At 41.1% G+C, this 26,476-nt stretch overlaps 1 protein-coding gene across 1 annotated transcript in view; it reads right to left on the bottom strand.

The window, feature by feature from the left end:
* Positions 1-25,953, bottom strand: part of QRFPR (pyroglutamylated RFamide peptide receptor) — a 62,029-nt gene extending 36,076 nt beyond the window's left edge. Inside the window, exon 1 of the mRNA XM_062199102.1 lies at positions 25,614-25,953. Coding sequence (XP_062055086.1) covers positions 25,614-25,953 — 340 coding nt within the window. The remainder of the gene's footprint in view (positions 1-25,613) is intronic.
* Between the last annotated feature and the right edge of the window lie 523 nt (positions 25,954-26,476).

Raw genomic sequence — 26,476 nt, 5'->3', positions numbered from 1 at the left:
TAATCAAGACAACGTGGCATTAGGGAAAGAATACAAAAATACATCAATGGAATAAAACCAAGAACACAGAAACATAGTCAATTGACTTTTTTTTTAAACTTTTATTTAATGAATATAAATTTCCAAAGTACAGCTTATGGGTTACAATGGCTTCCCCCTCCCAAAACTTCCCTCCCACCCACAACCCTCTCCTTTCCCGCTCCCTCTCCCCTTCCAATCACATCATGATTCATTTTCAATTCTCTTTATATACAAAAGATCAGTTTAGTATATATAGGGTAACGATTTCAACAGTTTGCCCCCATATAGCAACACAAAGTGAAAAAAAAATACTGTTGGAATACTAGTTATAGCATTAAATAAGAGTGTACAGCACATTAAAGGCAGAGATCCTACATAATATTTTTTAAAAATTAATTAATTTTCTATGCCATTTCCAATTTAACACCAGGGTTTTTTTTTTTTCATTTCCAATTATCTTTATATACAGAAGATCGATTCAGTATATAATTAGTAAAGATCACATCAGTTTGTACCCACGCAGAAACACAAAGTGTAAAAATACTGTTTCAGTACTAGTTATAGCATCACTGCACATTAGATAACACATTAAGGACAGATCCCACATGGCATGTAAGTACACAGTGACTCCTGGTGCTGACTTAACAATTTGACACTCCTGTTCATGGCGTCAGTAATCTCCCTAGGCTCTAGTCATGAGTTGCCAGGGCTATGGAAGCCTTTAGGGTTCGCTGACTTTGATCTTATTCCGATAGGGTCACAGTCAAAGTGGAAGTTCTCTCCTCCCTTCAGAGAAAGGTACCTCCTTCTTTGATGGCCCGTTCTTTCCACTGGGATCTCACTAACAGAGATCTTTCATTTAGGTCTTTTTTTTTTTTTCTTTTCCATGGTATCTTGGCTTTCCATGCCTACAATACTCTCATGGGCTCTTCAGCCAGGTCCGAATGCCTTAAGGGCTGATTCTGAGGCCAGAGTGTTGTTTAGGACATCTGCCATTCTATGAGTCTGCTGTGTATCCCACTTCCCATGCTGGATCTTTCTCTCCCTTTTTGATTCTATCAGTTAGTATTAGCAGACACTTGTCTTGTTTGTGTGATCCCTTTGTTTCTTAGACCTATCCAGGCCATCGAATGTGAACTGAAATTGATCACTTGGACTAGTGAGATGGCATTGGTACATGCCACCTTGATGGGATTGTATTGGAATCCCCTGGCACATTTCTAACTCCATCATTTGGGGCAAGACTGATTGTGCATGTCCCAAATTGTGCATCTCCTCCCTCTCTTTTTCCACTCTGAAATTTAACAGGGATCACTTTTCAGTTAAAATTTAAACACCTAAGAATAATTGTGTGTTAATTACTGAGTTCAACTGCTAGTACTAGAACAACAACAACAAAAACAAATACTAAAAAGGATAAAGTATTACATTGTACATCTAGAGTCAGGACAAAAGCTGATCAGGTCATTGTTTCTTATAGTGTCCATTTCACTTCAACAGGTTTCCCCTTTGGTGCTCAGTTGTCACTGATCAGGGAAAACAAATTATATTTTTCTCTTTGGGACTGGCTTAATTCACTCAGCATGATGCTTTCCAGATCCTTCCATCTTGTTGCAAATGACTGGGTTTCATTGTTCCTTACTGCTGTATAGTATTCTATGGAGTACATGTCCCATAATTTCTTTATCCAGTCTACTGTTGATGGGCATTTGGGTTGGTTCCAGGTCTTAGCTATTGTGAATTGAGCTGCAATAAACATTAATGTGCAGATGGCTTTTTTATTAGCCAAATTAATTTCCTTTGGGTAAATTCCAAGGAGTGGGATGGCTGGGTTGTATGGTAGGGTCATGTTCAGGTTTCTGAGGAATCTCCAGACTGATTTCCATAGTGGCTTAACCAGTTTGCATTCCCACCAACAGTGGGTTAGTGTCCCTTTTTCCCCACCTCCTCTCCAGCATCTATTGTTGGTAGATTTCTGGATGTGAGCCATTCTCACCAGGGTGAGATGAAACCTCACTGTGGTTTTGATTTGCATTTCTCTGATTGCTAGTGATCTTGAACATTTTTTCATGTGTCTGTTGGCCATTTGGATTTCCTCTTTTGAAAAATGTCTATTGAGTTCCTTGGCCCATCTCTTCAGTGGGTTGTTCGTTTTGTTGTTGTGGAGTTTCTTGATTTCTTTGTAGATTCTGGTTATCAACCCTTTATCTGTAGTATAGTTTGCAAATATTTTTTCCCATTCTGTCGGTTGCCTTTTCACTTTCCTGACTGTTTCTTTGGCCGTACAGAAACTTCTCAATTTGATGCAATCCCAAATGTTAATTTTGGTTTTGACTGCCTGTGCTCCTGGGGTCTTTTCCAAGAAGTTTTTGCCTGTACCTATATCTTGCAGGGTTTCTCCAATGCTCTCTAATAATTTGATGGTTTCGGGTCGTAGATTTAAGTCTTTAATCCACGTTGAGTGAATTTTTGTGTAAGGTGAAAGGTAGGGGTCTTGCTTCAAGCTTCTGCACATGGAAATCCAATTTTCCCAGCACCATTTATTGAATAGGCTGTCCTTATTCCAGGGATTAGTTTTGGATCTTTTTCAAATATAAGTTGGCTGTAGATGTTTGGATTGATTTCTGGTGTTTCTATTCTGTTCCATTGGTCTATCCATCTGTTTCTGTACCAGTACCATGCTGTTTTGATAACAACTGCCCTGTAGTATGCCCTGAAATCTGGTATTGTGATGCCTCCGGCTTTGTTTTTGTTGTACAGGATTGCTTTGGCTATTCGAGGTCTTCTGTGTCTCCATATGAATTTCAGCATTATTTTTTCCAGATCTGTGAAGAATGTCTTCGGTATCTTGATTGGTATTGAATTGAATGTATAAATTGCTTTTGGGAGAATAGACATTTTGATGATATTGATTCTTCCAATCCATGAGCATGGAAGATTTCTCCATTTTTTGGTATCCTCTTCTATTTCTTTCTTTAAGGTTTTGTAGTTTTCATCGTAGAGATCTTTAACGTCCTTGGTTAAGTTTATTCCAAGGTATTTGATTGTTTTTGTAGCTATTGTGAATGGGATTGATCTTAGAAGTTCTTCCTCAGCCGTGGCATTGCCTGTGTATACAAAGGCTGTTGATTTTTGTGGATTGATTTTATATCCTGCTACTTTGCCAAACTCTTCGATGAGTTCCAGTAGTCTCTTAGTAGAGTTCTTTGGGTCCCCTAAATAAAGAATCATATCATCTGCAAAGAGGGATAGTTTGAGTTCTTCCTTCCCGATTTGTATCCCTTTAATTTCTTTTTCTTGCCTAATAGCTCTGGCTAAAACTTCCAGAACTATATTGAATAGCAGTGGTGAGAGTGGGCATCCCTGTCTGGTACCAGATCTCAGTGGAAATGCTTCCAACTTTTCCCCATTCAATAGGATGTTGGCCGTGGGTTTTTCATATATTGCTTTGATTGTATTGAGGAATGTTCCTTCCATACCCAGTTTGCTTAGAGTTTTCATCATGAAAGGGTGTTGTATTTTATCAAATGCTTTCTCTGCGTCTATTGAGAGAATCATATGGTTTTTCTTCTGCAGCCTGTTAATGTAGTGTATTACGTTGATTGTTTTGCGGACGTTGAACCATCCTTGCATACCAGGGATAAATCCCACTTGGTCTGGGTGGATGATCTTTCTGATGTGTTGTTGCATTCTATTGGCCAGAATTTTATTCAGTGTTTTTGCATCTATGTTCATCAGGGATATTGGTCTGTAATTCTCTTTCAATGTTGCGTCTCTTTCTGGCTTAGGAATTAAGGTGATGGTGGCTTCATAGAAAGAATTTGGGAGGATTCCCTCTCTTTCCATTGTTTTGTATAGTTTGAGAAGAATTGGAGTTAGTTCTTCTCTAAATGTCTGGTAGAACTCAGCAGTGAATCCATCTGGCCCTGGGCTTTTCTTTGTTGGGAGGGCCTTTATTACTGTTTCAATTTCTGTGTCAGTTATGGGTCTGTTTAGGTTTTCTATGTCTTCCTGGCTCAATTTAGGGAGGTTGTATGTGTCCAAGAATCTGTCCATTTCTGATAGATTTCCCTGTTTGCTGGCATACAAGTCCTTGTAGTAATTTCTGATGATTCTTTTTATTTCTGTGGCGTCTGTTGTTACGTTTCCCATTTCATCTCTGATCCTATTGATTTGGGTCTTTTCTCTTCTTTTTTTAGTTAGTTGGGCCAATGGGGTGTCAATTTTGTTTATTTTTTCAAAAAACCAGCTCCTCGTTTGGCTGATTTTTTGTAATGTTTTTTTTGGATTCAATCCTGTTGATTTCTTCTCTGATTTTAATTATTTCCCTTCTTCTACTGGGTTTGGGTTTGGTTTGCTGCAGATTTTCTAGATCCTTGAGATGACTTGAAAGCTCATCTATTTGGTGCCTCTCCAATTTCTTGATGTAGGCACCTATTGATATAAATTTTCCTCTTAACACTGCTTTTGTTGTATCCCATAGGTTTTGGTATGTTGTGCTGTTATCCTCATTTACTTCCAGAAAATTTTTGATTTCTCTTTTAATTTCTTCTATGACCCATTGTTCATTCAGGAGCATGTTGTTCAATCTCCATGTGTTTGCACGTGCTCTGGGGATTCCCGAGTTGCTAATTTCCAATTTCATTCCTTTGTGGTCTGAGAAGCTGCATGGTATGATTCTAATTCTTTTGAATTTGCTGAGACTTGCTTTATGGCCTAGTATGTGGTCAATCCTAGAGAAGGTTCCATATACTGCTGAGAAGAATGTAAAGTCCTTAGATGTAGGATGAAATGTTCTGTAGATATCTGTTAGATCCATTTGGGCTATAGTGTCATTTAAATCTGCTGTCTCCTTGTTGATCTTCTGTCCTTTTTATCTGTCTATCTCTGAGAGTGGAGTATTGAAGTCCCCCAGTACTATTGTATTGGGGTCTAAGTCTCCCTTTAAGTCCCTTAACAAGTCTTTTAAATAAGCTGGTGCCCTGTAATTAGGTGCATATACATTGATAATCGTTATATCTTCCTGTTGAATGGATCCCTTAATCATTAAATAGTGCCCCTCTTTGTCTCTCCTGACAGTTTTTGTGGTAAAGTTTATGTTGTCCGATATTAAGATGGCTACGCCCGCTCTTTTTTCATTTCTGTTGGCATGGTATATCTTTTTCCAGCCTTTCACTTTCAGTCTGTATGGATCATTGTTGGAAAGATGAGTTTCTTGTAAGCAGCAAAAAGATGGGTTTTGTTCCTTAACCCAATCAGCCAATCGGTGTTTTTTAACTGGACAGTTCAAGCCATTAACATTCAATGTGACTATTGAGAAGGAGTAACTTTGCCCTGCCATTTGCCAAAGATATTTTCTAATATCTGGTTTGAGATTCCTGTGATCTTTTGCTGTGAGGTTTCCTTCCTTTACCTTCTTTCATATTGGTTACCGTGTTTCTGTGTTTCTGTATGTAAGACATCTTTAAGCATCTTTTGCAGGGCTGGACGAGTGGCGACAAATTCTTTCAATTTCTGTTTGCTGTGAAAGGTCTTTATTTCACCTTCATTCACAAATGAGAGCTTTGCAGGATATAATATTCTGGGCTGGCAGTTTTTCTCTCTTAGTACCTGGGCTATATCTCGCCATTCTCTCCTGGCTTGTAGGGTTTCTGATGAGAAGTCAGCTGTAAGTCTAATTGGAGATCCTCTGAGAGTAATCTGGCGTTTCTCTCTTGCACATTTTAGGATCTTTCTTTGTGTTTCACTGTGGTGAGTTTGATTACGACGTGTTGTGGTGAGGATCTCTTTTGATCATGTTTATTAGGGGTTCTCTGAGCTTCCTGTACTAGGATGTCTCTGTCCTTCTCCAAACCCAGGAAGCTTTCTGCTAGTATCTCACTAAAAAGGCCTTCTAATCCTTTCTCCCTTTCCATGCCTTCAGGACTCCTAGAACCCGAATGTTGGGTTTTTTAATAGTATCCTGTAGATTCCTGACAGTATTTTTTAGATTTCTGATTTCTTCTTCTTTTCTTTGATTTGACTGTTTCCTTTCCTGTTCTCTGTCTTCTAATTCCGATATTCTCTCTTCTGCTTCACCCATTCTGTTTTTAAGGCTCTCTAATGTGTTTGCCATTTGATCTATTGAGTTCTTCATTTCATTGTGGTTTTTGGTCACTATCTCAGTTTCCTGTTCTACTAGTTGTTTCATTTCATTTTGATTCCTCCTTAATATTTCATTTTCACTGGAGAGATTTTCTATCTTGTCCATTAAGGATTTCTGTAGTTCAAGAATTTGTTTTTGAGAACTTCTTAATGTTCTTATCATTTTTTTGAGATCTGCTTCTTGCATTTCCTCTATCTCTTCATCTTCATAATCTTGCACTGGCGTGTCTTGTTCACTTGGGGGCGTCATAGTGTCTTCCTTGCTCTTGTTACCTCGGCTTCTATGTTTGTTGTTTGGCATGTTGGAGATAATTTATGGTGTTTTTTTTTTTTTTTTTTTTTTTGCTGTGGTGTTTTTTTTCTCGTTATACTATGCCTCTAAGTGAGCTGTCTGCTTTGTTGAATCCTTAGGGGCTGTGATGGGTGTGGCCAGAGAGCTATGCTTGATTTTTCAGGTTTAAGGCTGTGTAAAGAGTGACTCTCCCAGATTGCTCACTCACTTGCTCCTTGCTGGCTCGCTCTCTCTCTCTCTCTCTCTTTTTTTTTTTTTTTTTTTTTTGACTCAGTTGGGAGTGGAGTTGAGGGTAGTTGAAATCTAGCCTCTGTGAGTATTCGTTTGATCTACCCCTGGGACCATACACAGAGTTTATGCAGCCCTCAATGTGTTCTCCAGTTTCGCTAAAGATACTGAGTTTGGCTGAGCTTTACATATGTAAAATCGAGGTGCTCTTTGTTTTGCTTGGTGAGTGAAGGGAGAGGCCTCTGTTCCCCCCCCCCCCCCAATGTCTTGGGTTTCTGAGGTCTTTGTCTTACCCTCCTCGGGTTCCCGCGCTGGCGAGATTCTGTGGCTCTGGCTCGTCTCCTGCCGCTCGGCTTGTCCTGGTTGGCCCTCCACGCGGTGGCTCCCTGCAAGTCCTCTGCCTCACTTCCACTAGATCCGGAAGCGCTTCCTCTGCAGTTTTCTCCTTGAGTCTCTTCCCGAGGCTACAGTAATTCCACTTTTATGAAATTTTATTTTCCCAAGCTAAGGCACACGTCCTCACTATCCACCATCTTGGCTCCGCCCATAGTCAATTGACTTTTGACAAAGGAGTCAAGGCAATACAATGAAGCAAGGATAATTTATTCAACAAGTGGTGATGGAACCACTGGACAATCATATGAAAAAAACGAATGTAAATAATACAAGAAAGACCATTTAAAATGAGGCTCACTAAGCATAGAAGCAAATTCAATTTAGATAACCAACCACATTTATCTGACATGAAATGCCTATAATTGCTATTAAAAGAAATTTGTAAATACATCAAGGAGAACTGTTCCTCCAATGAATTCAAAATTTCATGATCAATTTGAAAAGAAACTATAAATTAACCTCTCTGGATTCCAGGCAAGCCTACTACATTTTACAACCTCCAGATATCTCCTAAGAAAAGCAAAAACTACATTCTTTGTCTCATGCCAATCATGTCGGCCTAAGGTACTGCACTTTCTCATCAACACTGATGATGTTTTGCACCTGAACATGCCTCCAGCACTTTTTTAATTGAATCATAATGGATCCCAAAACTGAGGCCAATCAAATTCCTTCTTCTTGGAAAAGAACAAGGAAATTGAATGAGGACACATTCGGAATGAATCCAAAAAGGGACATAGAAAAGACATGAGTGACAATGGGAGCCACAAGAACTTCAAGAAGGTAAAAAAAAAAAATCTAAAAACAAACAAATATAACAAGGATGAAGTTTCTTACTGTATGAGTTTTCCTAACTCCTGCTCTCTTCCTCTGTTCACTCCTTAACTAAGGGAAATTCTTGCTAGGTATTTCCCTCTACTAGCAATTTAATTAGCCAGATTGTATAGCATCAGTGAGGGTAGATATCAAGAAATTGAGATGGGATATTTGTGTGAGTAAGACACATATAGAGATGATGGAGCCTAGATAGATAGATAGATAGATAGATAGATAGATAGATAATAGATAGAAAGTAGATGAGAGAAGGAAGAAAGGGAGGGGGGAGGGAGGGAGGGAGAGGGGTGGAAGAGAGGGAGGAAGGGGGAAGGAAGGGGAGGAAAAAGAAAGGAAGGAAAGAAGGAAGAGAGAGAAAGAGAACATAAAGAGAAAATCTTGCACTAGAATAGAGGGGAAGTCCAAAAGATAACTGGTTAAACTTGTTCATAATCAAGTAAATTCAGCTGGATGGGATGAGGCATTTGAAACAAAAAGGAGGAGGGCTCTTGAGGTCCTGCATTACAAGAGAGGGATATCAGTCACAATTTTGTGTTAATACTGGTCTACTGTAGTCTGGGGTGGTCTGGAAAGACACACAAACCTTACAAAGTGAGAAAGAATTTTGTGCAGTGCCAATAATTATAACAGAAAGAGCTGAATGAAATGGGAGAAAGAGATTTTAAAAATAATTTTTAAGTAATTAATGAAATCTGAAAATTTCTTTAAAAGATATTTCAAAAAGTACATAGAAAAAAATGAATTAAAAATAAATTTACCTTAGTGCAAACTATTTTTGAAATAAATATAGTTTTTTCATAATATACATTGTCCATGGTCTTTGTGAAGATGCCTCATTTACATGATCTCAAATTGCTTTGCACTCAAACTGAGTTTTAAATTCCATTTTTTATGAACATTTAAAATGCTGTTACAAATAATTAAAGTTTAAAATTATTGTGCACTAGAATTGGTCACTGTACTGTCTCCTTCAATTTGACACTATCTATGGCCTAGGCCACCTGGAACACTATGATTTATTTAGTGTACAAAGAGTAAAGAGGAAGGCAAAAGATGAGGTAAGAAAAATACAGAAGAAACAGACAAAAACACACTGTTGCAGTAAAGCAATCAGGATTTGCTCACTGCTGGAGAAGAGCAGTGTCACAGTCATGGCAGAGCCTTGGGGAGTCACCAGTTCTTCATGCTGACTTTCTAGACCTGCTGCTTTGGGCACCACTCAGTTTCCATGAGGCTGACATGCTACTGTCCTCAAATGCAAAAGAGATCCTTCTTTTCATTCTTCCACAAAATAGTTTGTCATGGCTCCAATTATTTAAGGTAAAATAATTTCTTTGCAACCAAAAAAGGACAAACATAATACACATATATCCAAGAAATAATCTCACTCTTATGTATGTCACTAAAATAAATACATCTGATTCCAAAAAAGCTCCAGACATTATTACACTGACAAGTGAAATAATATCCACTAATTCATTCCAAAAAATTTTGAGAATCTCCTACATGCTATTGAGAATTTCTTATGTGCTAGGCCACAAACTAAGTACTCAACAAACAAAACAGACCAGTCTTGGACCTTATGGAGTATATATTCTAGTAGAGGAAGACAAAAAAAGAGCAAGCAAATTAATCACGTCTCCAAAGCATCAAATACAGACACATTATCTGCTCAATACTGAAAATCTAATTGAATGTGTTCACTGAATTAACCAGCTGCTTTAGTATTTTGCAAACAAAATGAGATCTCTATTTTATACCTGATGATTCTACTCACAGGTAATATGAAGTTTTCACAGGATCTGTATCTTGCTCAGAATTTTGTTTTATTTCATTAAGTCCTGGGGGAGGAACTGCAGGGGGCAGAGAGAGAGGGCCTGGCCCTTGCTCATGTCCCCTAAAGCAATAAGCCCCCATCAGGGTACAAGATGAGTGACCCCAGAGAGGCTAGCATAGGAACCACTCAGGTGAGCCAGGCTGAAACTGTGCCCTGCAGAGCCACGGGCAAAGATTTCGCTAATTCTCTAAATTTTGAGGATTTATTGTGCAGAGTCGACAATTGACTCACTAACACTTTTTCTTTGAGCAACTATTTTCTTATCTGTAAAATGAGGGTTGTACTATGCCTGGCACATGGTAAGCTCCATGTTGAGAGACTGGCATCCATTTCAACTTTATTGTTCCCCCTTCTGTGATGCACAGAGCAAGGCTCAAGTGTTCAAGATTGACCAGATCCCACCGCACTACTAACAGCATCACGGGAAAAAGACAGCAATCACTGAACTGACATCACTGCTCCACAGAGGCCCTGACCTTGGTGGCCAAACTGAGGTGTCCTCATATTTCCATGCCATGAGCTAGATAACCAGAATGTCCACATGATAACTGGCTGCACGTGCTCACAATGGAGGGTGAGATAGAGAGGTTGGAAGAAACCTTAAATTACAAGACAGGGGCATGAGTTAGTAGGACAGCTTTGTATTCATACTGGCATGGCATCATTGTGCCTAGCATCGTGGGTGGCTTTGGAAAAACACAGAGCCTTGTAAGGAGCTACAGAATCAGTGTCAGCCTGAAAAATTCTTTCTTTGTTTCTTTTCTTTCTTTTTTTTTTTTTTTAACCACCACCTTATCTTTTTCTAGAAACATAACACTGCATCTGAAATAAATGAAGTAGTTTTTTTTGATGTGTATAGAAATGCTAATTTTCATGAAAACTGTTCAACATTTCAATATTAACCAAAAAGGATTTCAGTATTAGTTATTGTGTATAAATGTATACTTCGTGTATTAGAGATAATTTGAGTTTTTTTTTAAAAAAAACTGTATTCCAACCTTACTGAATATAAATCTATTCTACATACAAATGGCCATAACACCTTAAACAGTGATATCTTGAAGCTGTGAACAGCAATAACAGCCTTTATTCATTGGGTACCTGCTAAATGCCATGCCATTTTTACAACCGGGGTCATTCACTCTCATAGCAACCTTGCAAGGTAGACACAAGTTTCTCCAAATTTACAGATGAGGAAAGTACAGCAAAGAGAAAATAAATAATTGTCCTAAATTCTCACTGTGTTTACCAAACTGCAACATTTACAGGTAATAAATACATCTCAATTCCATAAGGGAAACTTCTGCAAATGTTAATGCCTTTTCAGAAATGTGTTAAAAGAGATTTTCGAGTGAGATTTTATGGGTGAAAATTTATGAATACTGTATACTGTATACTTCAGATTGAAGTATATTGAAGAATATTCTAAGAATTGGATATGCATTAATATTTTTAAAATACTGCATAACATAAAACTAATTGACATCTTTGTCATAAAGGCTGCTGCTGCATTGACCACTGGGGGGCAGCAGCAGACATTATTTTTATGATTTCTTTGCTTGTTCCGCTAACAGCAGATTTGACACCAGGCAATGTAACTTACAACTGAGTTAACACAGTAACTAATTAATGGTGGAACAAGATTAGAACCTAGGACTGAGTGCACCATATGTGTTCATTTCCACTACACAAAACTGTCTCTTTATCTTTCTATTTCTCCTAGGATATAAGAACACGTTATCTTTTAAGATTTCTATTATCCTTAATAGGTCAATGCTCTCTCTGTGTGGTGGGAAATATACCTCTCAGAAACCCAGCAACAGGAAGAACGAATTTAGTTTTGCAAAGAAAGATAAAAACAATGAGTTACTTGAGTACTTTAGAATTAATCACTTGGAATCTTGATTTTACAATAGGAGAAGAAATGAGTTTAGCTTGTGTTGAATCTTTTTTAGAGATGCAGACTGAGAGGACCTGCAAAGAAGTCCTCAAGCCCATTTAAGGCTTTCTTTTTTTTTTTTTTTAACTTTTATTTAATGAATATAAATTTCCAGTGTACAGCTTATGGATTACAATGGCTTCCCCCCCCCCATAACTTCCCTCCCACCCGCAACCCTCCCCCCTCCCGCTCCCTCTCCCCTTCCATTTGCATCAAGATTCATTTTCAATTCTCTTCACATACAGAAGATCAATTTAGTATAAAGATTTCAACAGTTTGCACCCACATAGAAACACAAAGTGAAACATACTGTTTGAGTACTAGTTATAGCATTAAATAAAAATGTACAGCACATTAAGGACAGAGATCCCACATGAGGAGCAAGTGCACAGTGGCTCCTGTTGTTGACCCAACAAATTGACACTCTAGTTTATGGCGCCAGTAACCACCCTAGGCTGTCGTCATGAGTTGCCAAGGCTATGGAAGCCTTCCAAGTTTTCCGACTCTGATCATATTTAGACAAGGTCATAAAAGACAGAGTGAGGATAGTAACCAATGATCCTAAGAGTGGCATTTACCAGGTTTGAACAATTATACAGCATTAAGTGGGGAAGAGGACCATCAGTACACACAGGTTGGGAGTAGAGCCATTGGTGGTAGAGTAGAGGTTATGATTACAAAGGAATGAGGCCCAAGTGCACTAGACAGGGTCTAGAACAAAGGACAGAGTCATTATTAGAGGAGCTAAGAAAGGTGCTGTCTAAGCTACAATTAAGTTTTCTGATTGAGAGTCAAATAGAACCTGACAGAAGCGGCTTGATAATAATCTGGTGGGCTTTAGGCCTTGTAAATTCAGAGGCCCAGACCTATCTATCTCTTCACATGGGGTATATCCTAAGGGAGGTGTGAACCTCCTAGGGGAAGGCACTCTGTTGACTTTCATTACTTGGCTGGCCTGGGAGGAGAGCTGGCCAGGTAAAGGCAGGTGGCATCTCTAACAAGAAATTTACAGTTCTGCCTGCAATGTTGCTGACCCTACTTGACCATCCCCTCAGCTGCAGTGGTCACTTTGGAAGTTGGGCTGAGTGAAGGGCTTTTCAGCTTAGAGCCAATTAGATCTGTGGCTCTGACCTGGGCATCCTTCGACTCCAGGGCAGGTCCATTTCCAGTGATCCAACTCTTGGCAGAGCTGCCAGGGCTCTTCACAAGCTGACTTCTGCTGAAGCCCAGGCTTACCACATTGAAAGCCACTGCAGTGGACTGGCCTGTTGGGTCTCCTTGAGGGCAGATCACTGTACAGATCAGCCATTAATAGGCCTGCCACCCATTGCTTCTGATGCCGAGCTTTCCTTTCCTCCTGGTTTGTGTTAAAGCAGACCAGAGGATGCAAGTCAAGGGAGTGCCCGTTTCCCATCTCTAATCTTCGGTGGCCTGAACTACAAGTCTATAGTCACAGGCATGTTCTGTAGTAGTTTTTCTAAGGTAGACAATGCCCATGAGGAAAATTATATTCTCACTTTAAAACTTTCTTTCCCTTTGGTCTGAAAGGGAGGTTTTTTCTACTTACTGTATACTTCGCTGATGGCGAAGTGAATCTAGCTATGAGATTATTATTTGAGTTCTTATTTTGGCTATGCTATTGCAGAAAAATGTTAGCCATCTCTTTTATAAGGTCTAAAGATTAAATTGTGCATCCTACAGATTCCTTCATAATAGAATTAGTTTCCTACCTTGAAGAGAACAGAGAAATGAAAGAACAAGTTGGGCTTAGAATAGAGAAATGAGGGAGCAAGTCCTAGATCGCTTGCTGACAATAGCAATATCACATGAATGCTTAGCAAAGCGTTTCAACCATTAGATAACAACTTAAGAAAACATTTACCAGAAGGTCCAATGCCTTCTATAAATTTTAAGAATCATGTATTTGAAAACACCTCTTAAATATCTAACATGGTGTAGTTTGTTTAGCCAGTAAACTTAAGCACAACCATCTAAAATGTTTTTAGTTTCTTTCTACCAACAAGTCTAAAACATATGATACACAGATTCAGGTCACACAAATTAAAATGTATCTTTGATTGATTTTAGCAGCTTAAATTTATGGACAATCTTATCTATAAGCCATTTAAAATAAAACTCTTAATAAAATTTCCCCATGTGGACATACAATATGTACACACATATAATATAGCATAATAGACCAATATAGCAATTTTAATAATAGCTTTTAAAATCTTTAACTCTTTTTGTAGATTGCCAATTGATTTGAATTGCTTTTTCTTTTTAGTAACCTCAGTTAACCATACTTTCTCTCAGTTGGTACTGTTAATACATTATTGGCTTCATCTGTTTATAGAGCCATCCCAAAGTACTGAATACAATAAAAGTGGCTGGAAAAAGTCCATAGGAACCTATAGGAGGACAGCTAAACACAGAACCAACAACGCTTTAGTTTTATGAGCAGCACATCATATATAACTGTGGATGACAAAAGACTTTAAGTCGCCATGTTTAAAATTATAAACTCATCAACCAACAAGAGGCACTTGCTTACTTCACAGTATTTTTGAAAGCACCTGTAGGATTTTACAAGTATTTAACCCTTTAAGCCTCTGGGGCTTTTTCATTAAGATAACTATCATGTCTAGTACCACAAGATCATTAGACTTTTTAATTCTCAAACATTTGTATTAATAGCATTTTCCATTATAGAAACTTAAAGTCTGGTACCACATCACATCTTGACAGTACTTCTAATATACTCCAAATAGACTGATTAGTTGGTGTCTCTATAAGATGAGAGACATAGGTCCTTCGATTTTTTCAGTTGGGCCCAAACTGGAAAAACCAAAGTCCAGGATTTACTGGAAATTTTAGAGACCAGATTGTTTGAAACTTTGATTTTTTGAATGCCTGTCAAGAATGCCAAGAAGGCTCAAAATCCAAAATATCTGGTTGAAATAAGATTTCTTAAAATCATGACATAACATAGACCAAATTTGATCATTGTTACAAGGTGATTATTCAAATTTTTGAAAAAAAGCACGTATTTAAATAACCCATAGCTCTTAATAAAAATTCAGCTGTTTTTGAACAATTAGAATTTAACAGACATCAAGAGAACATCATAGATTACTTTAACACATTGCTTTAACAGAGCATCAGAGTTTAATTCTATGTCAAAGAGAAATTGAGCTTCCTGTGATCTTTTGCTGTGAGGTTTCCTTCCTTTACCTTCTTTCATATTGGTGACCATGTTTCTGTGTTTCTGTGTGTAAGACATCTTTAAGCATCTTTTGCAGGGCAGGATGAGTGGCAACAAATTCTTTCAGTTTCTGTTTGCTATGAAAAGTTTTAATTTCACCTTCATTCACAAATGAGAGCTTTGCAGGATATAGTATTCTGGGCTGGCAGTTTTTCTCTCTTAGTACCTGGGCTATGTCTCGCCATTCCCTTCTAGCTTGTAGGGTTTCTGATGAGAAGTCAGCTGTGAGTCTAATTGGAGATCCTCTAAGAGTGATCTGACGTTTCTCTCTTGCACCTTTTAGGATCTTTTCTTTATGTTTCACTGTGGTGAGTTTGATTACAACATGTCGTGGTGAGGATCTCTTTTGGTCATGTTTATTAGGGGTTCTATAAGCTTCCTGTACTAAGATGCCTCTGTCCTTCTCCAAACCTGGGAAATTTTCTGCTAGTATCTCACTGAAAATGCCTTCTAATCCTTTCTCCTTCTCCATGCCTTCAGGAACTCCTAGAACCCGAATGTTGGGTTTTTTAATAGTATCCTGTAGATTCCCGACAATATTTTTTAGATTTCTAATTTCTTCTTCTTTTCTTTGGTTTGCCTGTTTCCTTTCCTGTTCTCTGTCTTCTAAGTCTGATATTCTCTCTTCTGCTTCGCCCATTCTGTTTTTAAGGCTCTCTAATGTGTTTGTCATTTGATCTATTGAACTCTTCATTTCATTATGATTTCTAGTCACTATCAGAGTTTCTTGTTCCAGTAGTTGTTTCATTTCATTTTGATTCCTCCTTAATATTTCACTTTCAAGAGAGAGATTTTCTATCTTGTCCATGAAGGATTTCTGTAGTTCAAGAATTTGTTTTTGAGAACTTCTTAATGTTCTTATCAATTTTTTGAGATCCGCTTCTTGCATTTCTTGGATCTCATCATCTTCATAATCTTGAATTGGGGTGTCTTTTTCATTTGGGGGCGTCATAGTTTCTTCCTTGTTCTTGTTAGCTTGGTTTTTGCGTTTGTTGTTTGGCATGTTGGAGATATTTGGTTTCTTCACTGTGGTGTTTTTTCTTGTTACACTATGGCTCTATATTAAGTGGACTGTCTGCTTTCAGTGGAGCCTTAGAGGCTTGAGATGAGTGTGGACTGAGAGCTGTGTTTGGTTCCTCAGGGTTGAGGGTGTGTCAAGGATGACACTCCCAGGTTAGGTGTGGTAAATCTCTCTTTCTTTTTTTGATTTAAAAGGGAAGTAATTCCGCACAGCTGAACGTAATTGGAGGTAGTTAGCAGGCAAATGATATACCCACAGGAGCCAGAGATCGGAAGCTCTTTCCCGAGGGCCACACAGGGAATCTCTTTTGCCCTCAGTGTGGGCTCCAATTCTCCTGCAGTCTCCCACTGGGTTGCCAAGTTAGATCCTAATCTCCTGTTATTTCACCCCTCCCCACAGAGTCAGGTTTTTCTGCTAGGCTCAGGGCTGGTGCAGACCTGAGGTCGCCCTGCTTATGACGTATGTCCAAAATGGCGCCTGCTCTGTCTTGCTCGCCTTTGAGAGGTGAGCGGAGAGAGAGAAACTTGTGTCCGTATCAGTCACTTTTTTTATTTTTTTTTCTCTCTCTTCTAGTTAGCCTGGTGAACTTTTCCCCACGGAGTTTCAAGCCTCGTTCCCTCTAGCCTCCTCTTTCCGCTTGCCTGCTGGTATCTCGGGCTATGGAGGTTCGGCTCACCTCGCGTTCCAGCGCTGGTGCGTTGAGTCTGCCGCTGGTGTCCCGAACTTGGGCTCCCACGCTCTCCACGCAGGTCCACTGTGAATCACTAGTTCCGGAAGAGTTTCCTCTGCTGTTTCATCCGCTACTCTTCCTTGACCCTGCAGTATCTCCACTTATATTGAACTTTCTCTCCCCCCGGACTAAGTGTGCTTCCTGCCTATTCCGCCATCTTGCCGCCTCTCCCCATTTAAGGCTTTCTAATAATTCCTCAGCAGAGGGGGGGGGGGGTGCAATCCCAGCACCAGGGGCCACTGGCAGGATGGAAGCTGGTCTACCTTGAAGTGTATGGGGGCACTTTAAAAAGTTCATGGAAAATGGAATTAAAATATAAGTTTAATTTGAAATCTATGGTTCCATGAAACTTTTGAAGCACCCACATATAAACACAATGGGAGCAGCAGAGGGAGTTGCCCACACCATTCCAAATGAGGAAAGGTTAGACACGGAAAGGTTCATCCTGAAAACCCTAGTTCAGGGCTTAGGCAATATGGGAAGACATCAAAGACAGAGGACATAAGCTCAAGGAGTTTACAGTCCCCATTGGCTGGACTCAGTGCAGTAGAAATATGAGGCAGGCTCCATGGAATAGATCTGTTGGCCCCACATGCCTTCCTTCAGGAGGACTTCCTGTCTGGTGGTCAAGTGTGCCCATAGTTTGGAGGCTAAGAGGAACATAAGCTGTAACACACTTCCATACAATCAGTCAGGAGACAATGGGCCCAAATGGATTCAGCAAGTTGATTACATATACAAGGAAGCAAGACCAATGCAGTGTCAGCTTCCTCTGGCCCTTGTCCCACAGGCAAGACCCCAAGTCTGAAGGGCAAACTGACAACCAGCATGGGCAACAGGTCACTCTGCTGGGGAGCAGCCATCTGTAAACCCAGCCAAGCATTCTTACAGATGTGCACAACAGCCTGTAGGTGTGCCTTCAGTGGATACAAGGTGGAAGGTTCTGGGCTCAACTGAAACCAAACTAAGCAGATGTGTGAGAACCAGTCAGTCTCCGTGAGACAGGGTTAAGAAACTGTGAGGAGGTATCCTCAGGCATTTGACTGACACTCAGGTGAGCCAGTGGTTAAGCTTTCCCTGGGTAGTTTCTGTGGAGACATGCAGGGTGCTAGAGTGCCCTGATGGAGAGTCCCCTGTATTTTCCCATAGTGAACCTACTCTTTCCAGGTCATTCAGGTAGGAGTGATTCTGCCCGCCCTCCCTGACCCTCTGAGTCTTCCTTCCTGTCTTCCCAAGGCACCCCCCATTATGGAACACATGACCAAGGCATGAGCAGAAGATTTCACAGCTTGGACCACAATGTTTGGTTCTATCGGAAAGAGAGACTAAACTGGAGGGAATCCTCCCAGAATTTTCAGAAAGTATCTTCTGTCACCTTGTGAGCTCAGGAATTTTATTTTCAATTATTTTTCATTGTGGTAAAACATAGAACATGAAACATATGATTTTAGCCTTTTTAAAACAAAGTTTATTTCTATGAAAGACAGAGAGCAATCTCCCACCCACTGGGTTCACACCTCAAATGCCTGTAATAGCCAGGAACTGGGACTTCAATCCTGGTGCACTGTGTAGGTAGCAGCTACCCAAGTACTTGAGCAGTAACCTGCTGCCCCTCAGAGTGAGCATTGCAGGAATGGGAAGAGGGGCTGGGACTTGAATCCAGGCACTCCTGTACAATATGGGATGTGGGCTTAAGCTGGGCTTCTCTACTTGTAAACAAGAATTCTAATAAGCCAGCCACTGGCCAAGGAACATGCTGAGCTATGTTCTAGAAAAGCAAATTAAAAATAGGATTCTGTTTATGCGTCCTAAGTGTACAGTGAAAAATTTCAGACTTTCTTACTGCTAAATTCTTTTCTGTCATTATTTTAAATGCAAGCCACTGCTGGTCTAGGTAACTATGATCTTTCCATAAATCTCATTGCCACTACTGCCACCCTCTCACCTCCCATGAGAATTTAGTGATTTTCTTGACTTACAGCATCTTTTCTTTCCAAAGTGTGCATAGAATTGATTCTACAGAATGTCACCCGGAGGCTAGCCCTGTGGCACAGTTCCTGGTTTTACTTCTAAAGTACAATCGCTCTTGGGCCTCTCTTTGTTTTCTTATATATTTTCTCCACTTTAAAGATGCTTCTCTTTATATGTAGCTTTGATTACCCTTGTTAACAGATATTTCTAAAGCCCACAGTACTTTCAAATTTTACATCGATTTCATCACATTTGAATTTCCCTAGTAACTCTGGAATATCATAGAAAAGGGAAAATTATGATAATAATTGTAAATGATGCTTTCTAATCACAAAAAGAACAATAAAATGGAACTTTAGAAATTTCAGGTTGAGCCTTTCACTCTAAACTACCCCCCAAAATTAAGATCTTTTCATCAAATAAACATTCAACAACCTGCTCTTACCCATTTCACAATTTGTCATCTCTGAAGTTCTAAAACCACACCTAACTTTTCATGCTGTGTACAGTAAGTGCCATTTCTTTCTCTCCCTTCTTTCTAGTAAAATCCTGGTCATATAATGTAAAATCCTTTTTAAAAAAATAAACTTGATTTACTAAAACAGAGACAAGTTCTGTTCTGACAAAGCTAGGGAGTCTCACCTACTCCATCACACACTGACACCAGTCATGGGCCCTGGGTAAACAGAGCTGGAAAACTTTGTTATGAGATGTGCTCATTTATAACTGGAATTCTAAGCTCTAGTCAAGAGAACAGTTTCTAGTCTTTCCTTGTATGCCTTATATTCCAACCTCTTCATCATGTTATACCTTTCCAAATGGCATTAGCAAAGATGTAACAGACAACACACGGGATAACTGCCTCAGAGTTCCTGTTGGACTCCTTGTACAACCCACTTCTGCATTTTCCAGGCTAGCTGACTCCCCTTGCTCCTTTTCAAACTATAATGCCTATACTGAGCTGGTACATGTGGTTAGCACTGTGCCATTCCAAAACTTCACATCCGTTGTTTCCTTCAGCCTTTTTAGTGGTCCTGATGTTGATGCTGTCAGCACTTATACTACATCAGTGGTTCTCAAACTTGGCTGCAGTATTTTTTAATTTGGGGAACTTTTGAGAATGCTATACCTGTCATCACACTTAGACCGATTAAATTAGAATTCCTAGGAGTGAGAACCAGGCACGTGTGTTTTTAACAGCTCCTCAGTGGATTTCCATGTATTACCAAGATTGAGAACCACCGCCCGATGGAGAATTCTCTCATCAACTTCTAACAAAGTTAATTTTCTTACCCAAGTAAGTACTCTTCATATGTGTAAGTGTATATGGCTGTGAACTTCTCTCACTGGTGCTGCCATTACTTAGGATATTTTTGGAACTCCTCTTCCGGAATTGCTTTAAGTCCATTTGTCAGCTACCATTTGGAAAATTCTTTTCATTGCCCACAGCAGGATTGTGTGAAAAGCCACAGAACTCTATGTGCACCCACAGAGAAAACCATTCCTTGCCTTGACTCTAGCTGTACCCACAGCAGGGTGAAAGTCAGCACAGAACTATGCTGGCTCCTAATAAGACCACTAATGCAACCCTCTCCTCCAAGTACTCCACAGATCAACTTAGCAATGCTCAGTCACTAAGGAGGCAACAATTAGACACAATTTTCTACCACCTCAGAGTTCTTTAGAATTAACCCCCCTCTGCCTAAAGTTTTAATTGAGATCAAGATATCTTGAGTTCTACTCTCCTAGACCCTCCCCAGACTCTTGGACTCAAATCCATCAGGCTCTGGATATCCTCCTATCTTACCCAAGATTCCCTACTGCCCAATGCTTGCATTTTGCACCTTGGAACTCTGATATATACAAAACCCCCTGTGTTCTTCATCACTCCTTTGACTGTTTCTGTCCCCTTCTTGATCTAATGGAATCCTGACTGCTCCACAAGGACACAGCTTTCTCAACACCTGCAATATCCTCACACACGTGGTAGCTACCTAGGAATTGCTGAATATTAAAAAGACTCATAGCATCATTAATAATATCTTAGACTCTGGGCAAAAAAAAAAAAGAGAGAGAGAGAGAGAGAGAGACTCAGATGCTGATATCCATGTGTAAATAACTTGTCTTCAGACCTGGTGAAAGACTATGGCTTAAGATAATGATTACATGTTGATTTCAGATTAATTAGCCAAGCAATTGGAATCCTAATCATAGCCTCTATGCAAAAATTAATGATAAAATAAAGAAATTGCATACTAAACTTCATCAGACAATCACTTGCAAAAATAAGAGAAAGCATGAAAATCATCAAAAGGTAGAACATAAAGACAAATACAGAACAAACAAACAAAAAAGAAAGGACATAGAAGTTTATGGAAACCTAGAAAGCAGTGTTCTGCAGCATTGGTCAGAAATAAAATCAATTAATCTTCATTACTTAATGAATTTGTTTAGAGTTCAGCTGGGAGAAAGAGAACATGTTTGATGATGGAATGTGGAGGAGCATGCAGATATGTGAAGGGTGAGAGAAAACAAGGAGGGATTGTAAGTCAAAATGAGAAGAAACAGAGGCCAGCATTGTGGCGTATGGGTAAGGTAGCCGCCTGGAGTGCCAGCAACCCTTTTGGGTGTCTATTTGAGTTCCAGCTCCTCCACTTCCGATCAAGATCTCTGCTATGGCCTGGGAAAGCAGTTGAAGATGGCCCAAGTGCTTCCTGCATCTTTGTGGGAGACCCGGAAGAAACTCATGGCTTCTAGCTTCGGATCAGCCCAGCTCTGGCCTTTGCGGCCATTTGGGGAGTAAGCAGCAAATGGAAGATCTCTCTCTCTGCTTCTGCTTCTCTGTAACTCTGCCTCTCAAATAAATAAATACATCTTTTTTAAAAAAATGAGAAGCAGGCTGCAGATAGGGATAGGCAAATTTGGTTGCCCTAATAGGGTGAAAGAGAAAAATCATTGCTGGCATCTGAACAAGTTGATCAGAGGAGAGAACGGAGAGAACTTCCCAGGTCTGACTCCCAAATATCATGGCAACACAACCCTATACTCATGTAAGGGATGAAAGAAAAGTTAGAAGCATATGCTAGTTATAGCATTTGGGGCCACAGAATCCCCGACTCCTTCTAGCCACACTGCAAGACGTCCTGGGGAGTGATGTCAGAGTCAACTGGCAAATAAAAGATAAGCTGCTAATGTAAGGGTAACACAAGGTGCATAAGAGGGCTTATATTCCAGCTGTCTTCTTGTTAGGCGACTCTTATATGCTGTGGATCAGTTCATATATATAAGCTGAATGTTTAGGGACACATTTTATCACTCTTGTCACAAGATACTCAATGTCTTTGATCAATAGTGTGTAGGAAAATGACTGCTTAAATCTTTTACTAGGCCTATTTTGTAGCTGCTGATTTCCATGAAATAAATACCTCTTACAGGGACCAATCTGAAGGATGATTAGTGGGCTCTGTGAGTCAGTGCTAATTTAACTGGTCTATACTGGCACTGGCACAGACACCTGTTTAAAGCCTTTAGGAGACTCCATGTAGCCAGGCGAGAGAACCATTAGCTACTTGAGTTCTTGTCAGACTGCAAAATGCAAATGGCTTACCTAGTGATCTAGTGGACATGTGGGTTCTGACCCAGGAGGTGTTGATGATCCCTAGCAAGAGACACATGTGGACTGAGAGAAAGCCAGTCATTTACAGCCCAACCACTGTCAGGGATTTCTGACAAGGCGAGGCTTTGCAGAGAAGTCACAAACTCACAGTCCTAAATTATTTTTTTCTTTTACCCAATTCCACTTTACATGTTCAATTTCAGTTACAAGCCAATAGAAGTCTGTATTCTCAGCGTTTCTCCATGGGGGGTGGTGAGTGGAGAAAGAAACACTAACAACCTCTAGAGAAGAAGTGACACCACTAGAGCCCTGCCCCCAGGGCCACAGCCACTGCCACCACCACCTCGGCCACCCCTGCAGGCAGCTATCCGGCCTCTAAGGCAAGGGCAGACTCTTCTTTTTGCTGCTTCTGCCTCCTGGTGATCTTTACCTCCTCCCTGCAGGCATCTGAGTAGCATTCACATTTTAGGTTTTTCCATCATTTCAATATAAATTGTCCTCCCCAGTTACACTAACCCACCTCTGTGTCTCATTTCCCACTATTCCCCACACATACACTGTTGGTGAACTGCCTTACACTGTCACAAGGATACTCAATGTCTTTGATCACTGGTGTGTAAGAAAATGACTGTATTGTGTGTGTGTGTGTGTTTTTTTACAGGCAGAGTGGACAGTGAGAGAGACAGAGAGAAAGGTCTTCCTTTTGCCGTTGGTGCACCCCTCCCCCCCAATGGCTGCTGTGGCCAGTGCACCGCACTTATCCGAAGCCAGGAGCCAGGTGCTTCTCCTGGTCTCCCATGCGAGGGTAGGGCCCAAGCACTTGGGCCATCCTCCACTGCACTCCTGAGCCACAGCAGAGAGCTGGACTAGAAGAGGAGCAACCAGGACAGAATCCAGTGCCCTGACTGGGACTAGCACCCGGAGTGCCGGCGCCACATGTGGAGGATTAGCCTAGTGAGCCACGGCGCCGGCCAGAAAATGACTGTTTAAATCTTTTACTAGGCCTACTTTGTAGCTGATGATATCTACGAAATTCCCGTGGGTTCTTAGAACCCATCATCATCTTTCTTCTCAACTGTGGATTGCTCCGTGTTCCCAGAACACACTCGCTCCGTTCCTCTCAGCCGAAGACAGTCTCAGCTGTTCTTCAAAGCACAGCTTGAATGAACACCGCCCACCTGGGGACTCCTTCCTGACTTCCAGGCTCCTATGCCAAAGCAGCTCCTCTGCCATCAAACCCTATTCTTGTTTCTCAAAGGTGTCTCTTACTCTCTGAGGCCTTCAAGAGTGAAGATGAGCTTTGTTCATCTCTGCATTCTCAGGCTACAGTGGTTCGCCACATAGGACATTGGCAGTAGCTTTATAAAATAATAAACTATGCACTCAGTTTCACTGTTAAATTACATTTTCTTAAACTCCCTTTTGTTAATTTATCTAGGAGTTTTGTAATTATTATTCTACTCTATAACATGTAACTTGATTCTCTTTCCATACCTAGCCCCAGCCTCTCTGCAGGCTCTCTCCCCTCCTTTGAACTGGTCCTAGACGAACATTAGGACACCCCAGTTAAACACTCCATGAAAAGAACTAATACCGTATGATTTCATGGTATGACTAAATTTTTCTAAAGCATTTTCCCAGACACACTTTATGCTCAAGTGAAATGTTCCCCCACAAAGAGGAAACAAGGAGAAGAGAAATCTTGAGAAAACCTTTGGTAGTGCCTACAAAAGCCCTGGAGATTCACTCTGTGGCCCTCTGGGAACCACTCCTCAGGACGGCTGGCTGCTATATGCCTGCCTCACTGTACTGTCCAACTTCTCTAATCCCTAATGCTTTATTCAACATGTGAAGCCCAGACATGCAGAATTAATGTGCATTAGAACCACAGTAGTCTTCCAGGTCTTTGGACACATTTCATTTAGTCGTGTTCACCTTTTCCAACGATGCTAAAATCATCCAGCAGTACACACGGACTTCACACCACTGCCTTCACAAACATGTACAACATAACTGTTGCTTCTCTTTCTTGAAAAACAAGTTCATGACGATCAAAACACTGTTCTCCCATTAATTCTATTGAGTTGGTTGCACTGGACAACTTTAAAATGCTCAAACACAAAGACTTCATCTGAGTTTATAAGAAGTCCCATAGCAATTTACAATATCCCACACTCTGTGTCACCTTCAAGTCAAGGCTATTGTGCTCCATATTTAACGTTCTTTTGGGAAATACTTGTATTATAAATGAGACAGGAACAGGAGATTTTAGTATCTTGATCCAGGAACAACAACTTGGTGTAGGTTAACAGGTAAGAAACAAAAACAAAAAACAATGCCAGAGAAATAACTGCAGATCCCACTTAGAATGGTAGGGACAAAGCAGCCCTCTGAGAGTTTAAAGGGTTGTAAGTGACAGAACCTGAAGGAATAATGTCTCCTTTGTCTCATATTCCCAACTACTTTCTGAGAATTTTGAAGTGTCCACAAGGATACATTCATCTGTGGAAATGGGGCGCATCCCCCAGCCCCGCACCAAGGTGCTCTGTAAGCAGAGGGGAGAACACCTCAGGACACACTCTAGCAGTCTCTGAAAAGAGCTGATTATTTGGAGAAGCACAGCATCTATTCTTTCTCCCAGTGGTTACACACTCCTAACCCAGTGGCTCCAAGCAGCTCTCTCCTGCTGCCTCTCTAAGGAGAGAGAAGAAATTCAGGAGGGGATATGCTTTCTGTACCCCTTTCTTTGTGTGGCTGCTCATATGACTTTTCAGAAGAACTAATCCAACACATTTTTCTATAAATGGATTCTGTTTGTTTTAAAAAGTTTGTAGGTCCATATATATTCTTGTGCTTACTGGTAGCCACACAAGCAACTGGAAAGCCACTGGAAGTTAGGGGAATGAGAGAAATAAGATTTTTTAAATCAAATTTTAAAAAATGTATTTGAAATATTTTATCTTACTTTAAAATAGGGGTCAAAATATGGCAATGATGAGAATGGGGGCAAAAATAAGTGGAAGAGAGTGCAACTCCTCACCTCACTTTCGGGATGTTTTCAAAATCTTTCTCTGACCCACACCTCTCCAGGACAAGGAGGAAACGCTGGACCAAATGAGAAAGGACACCTCCCCACCCCACCCAAAATAACTTATCTCCAAGTGACCATAGGTGGAAAAGTTCTAAGAAATGGCACAGGATGCATGTGATAAGGAAGGAAGCATTAGAGAGGCACAAGGGTGATGTGTGAGTGCGGAGTGCGCAGTTGGGGACCCCAGAGCGCGGGTTCCTGGCCAAGGAGCGTGGCGCCAACTCTTACCCCCCAGCCAGTTGTCGGAGATGTTCTGGAGCATGGTGACCGGGATACAGAAGAAGGCGATGAGCAGGTCGCTGAGCGCTAAGGAGCAGATGAAGATGTTGGTGACGGTGCGCATGGCCTTGCTGCGGGTTACCACATAGACCACCAGCGCGTTGCCAAAGAGCGCCAGGGCGAAGATGAGCACTCCGGTGAGCACGAAGGCCAGCTTGGCGCGCCTGGGCAGCTCGGGCGTGTACACCAGCGGCCGCAGCCCGTACAGCGCGATGAACTGCTCGCGGGTCAGGTTGTGGTCCCGCAGCAGCTGGGAGAACCGCTCTGGGGTGATGTTGAGCGCCTGCATGCCGTTTTTTCGCCCCGCGCCGTAGCACCGCTCCCTAGCGCCTGTCCATCCACATCTGGGCTCAAGGTACACGGCGGGGTCACCAATCGGGCAGCCGCCGCGCTCCCGCGGCGGCGCCCAGCTGCACCTGCAGATTTGGGAGCAGGAAAGTGGAGACGGGATCCAGCGGGAATCCAAATCACCGCACACTCACTCAATCCCACTGACCAAAAATGTTTGCGGTTTAAATAAAGTTCTTCCCCTCTCCGAGGCGAGCGCTGCGCCAGGGCGAGGCTGGGAGCGCCTCTGGTTTCTGGCCAGGCGGTGCTGGGCGCTCGCTCCGGGAGAGGCGGAGGGTGGGGCTGACCTGGGCCACCGCCACTGAGCTCCTGGCTCCCGCAGTGCGGGCACCGCCTCCGCGCCCCTCCCCACAAGCAAGGGAATGCATCCGCAGTCCCCACCTTTCTGCTGCAGGCGCCTTTCGGTTCTAAGAATGACTTTGGACAGCTCCTTTTCTCAACTATTGAGGAACAGTGGTGTTTTT

The sequence above is a fragment of the Lepus europaeus genome, chromosome 8, assembly GCF_033115175.1.
Source record: "Lepus europaeus isolate LE1 chromosome 8, mLepTim1.pri, whole genome shotgun sequence".
In the NCBI taxonomy this organism is placed as follows: domain Eukaryota; kingdom Metazoa; phylum Chordata; class Mammalia; order Lagomorpha; family Leporidae; genus Lepus; species Lepus europaeus.
The sequence above is the reverse complement of the archived record's forward strand: the minus strand, read 5'-3'. Positions and strand labels throughout refer to the sequence as shown.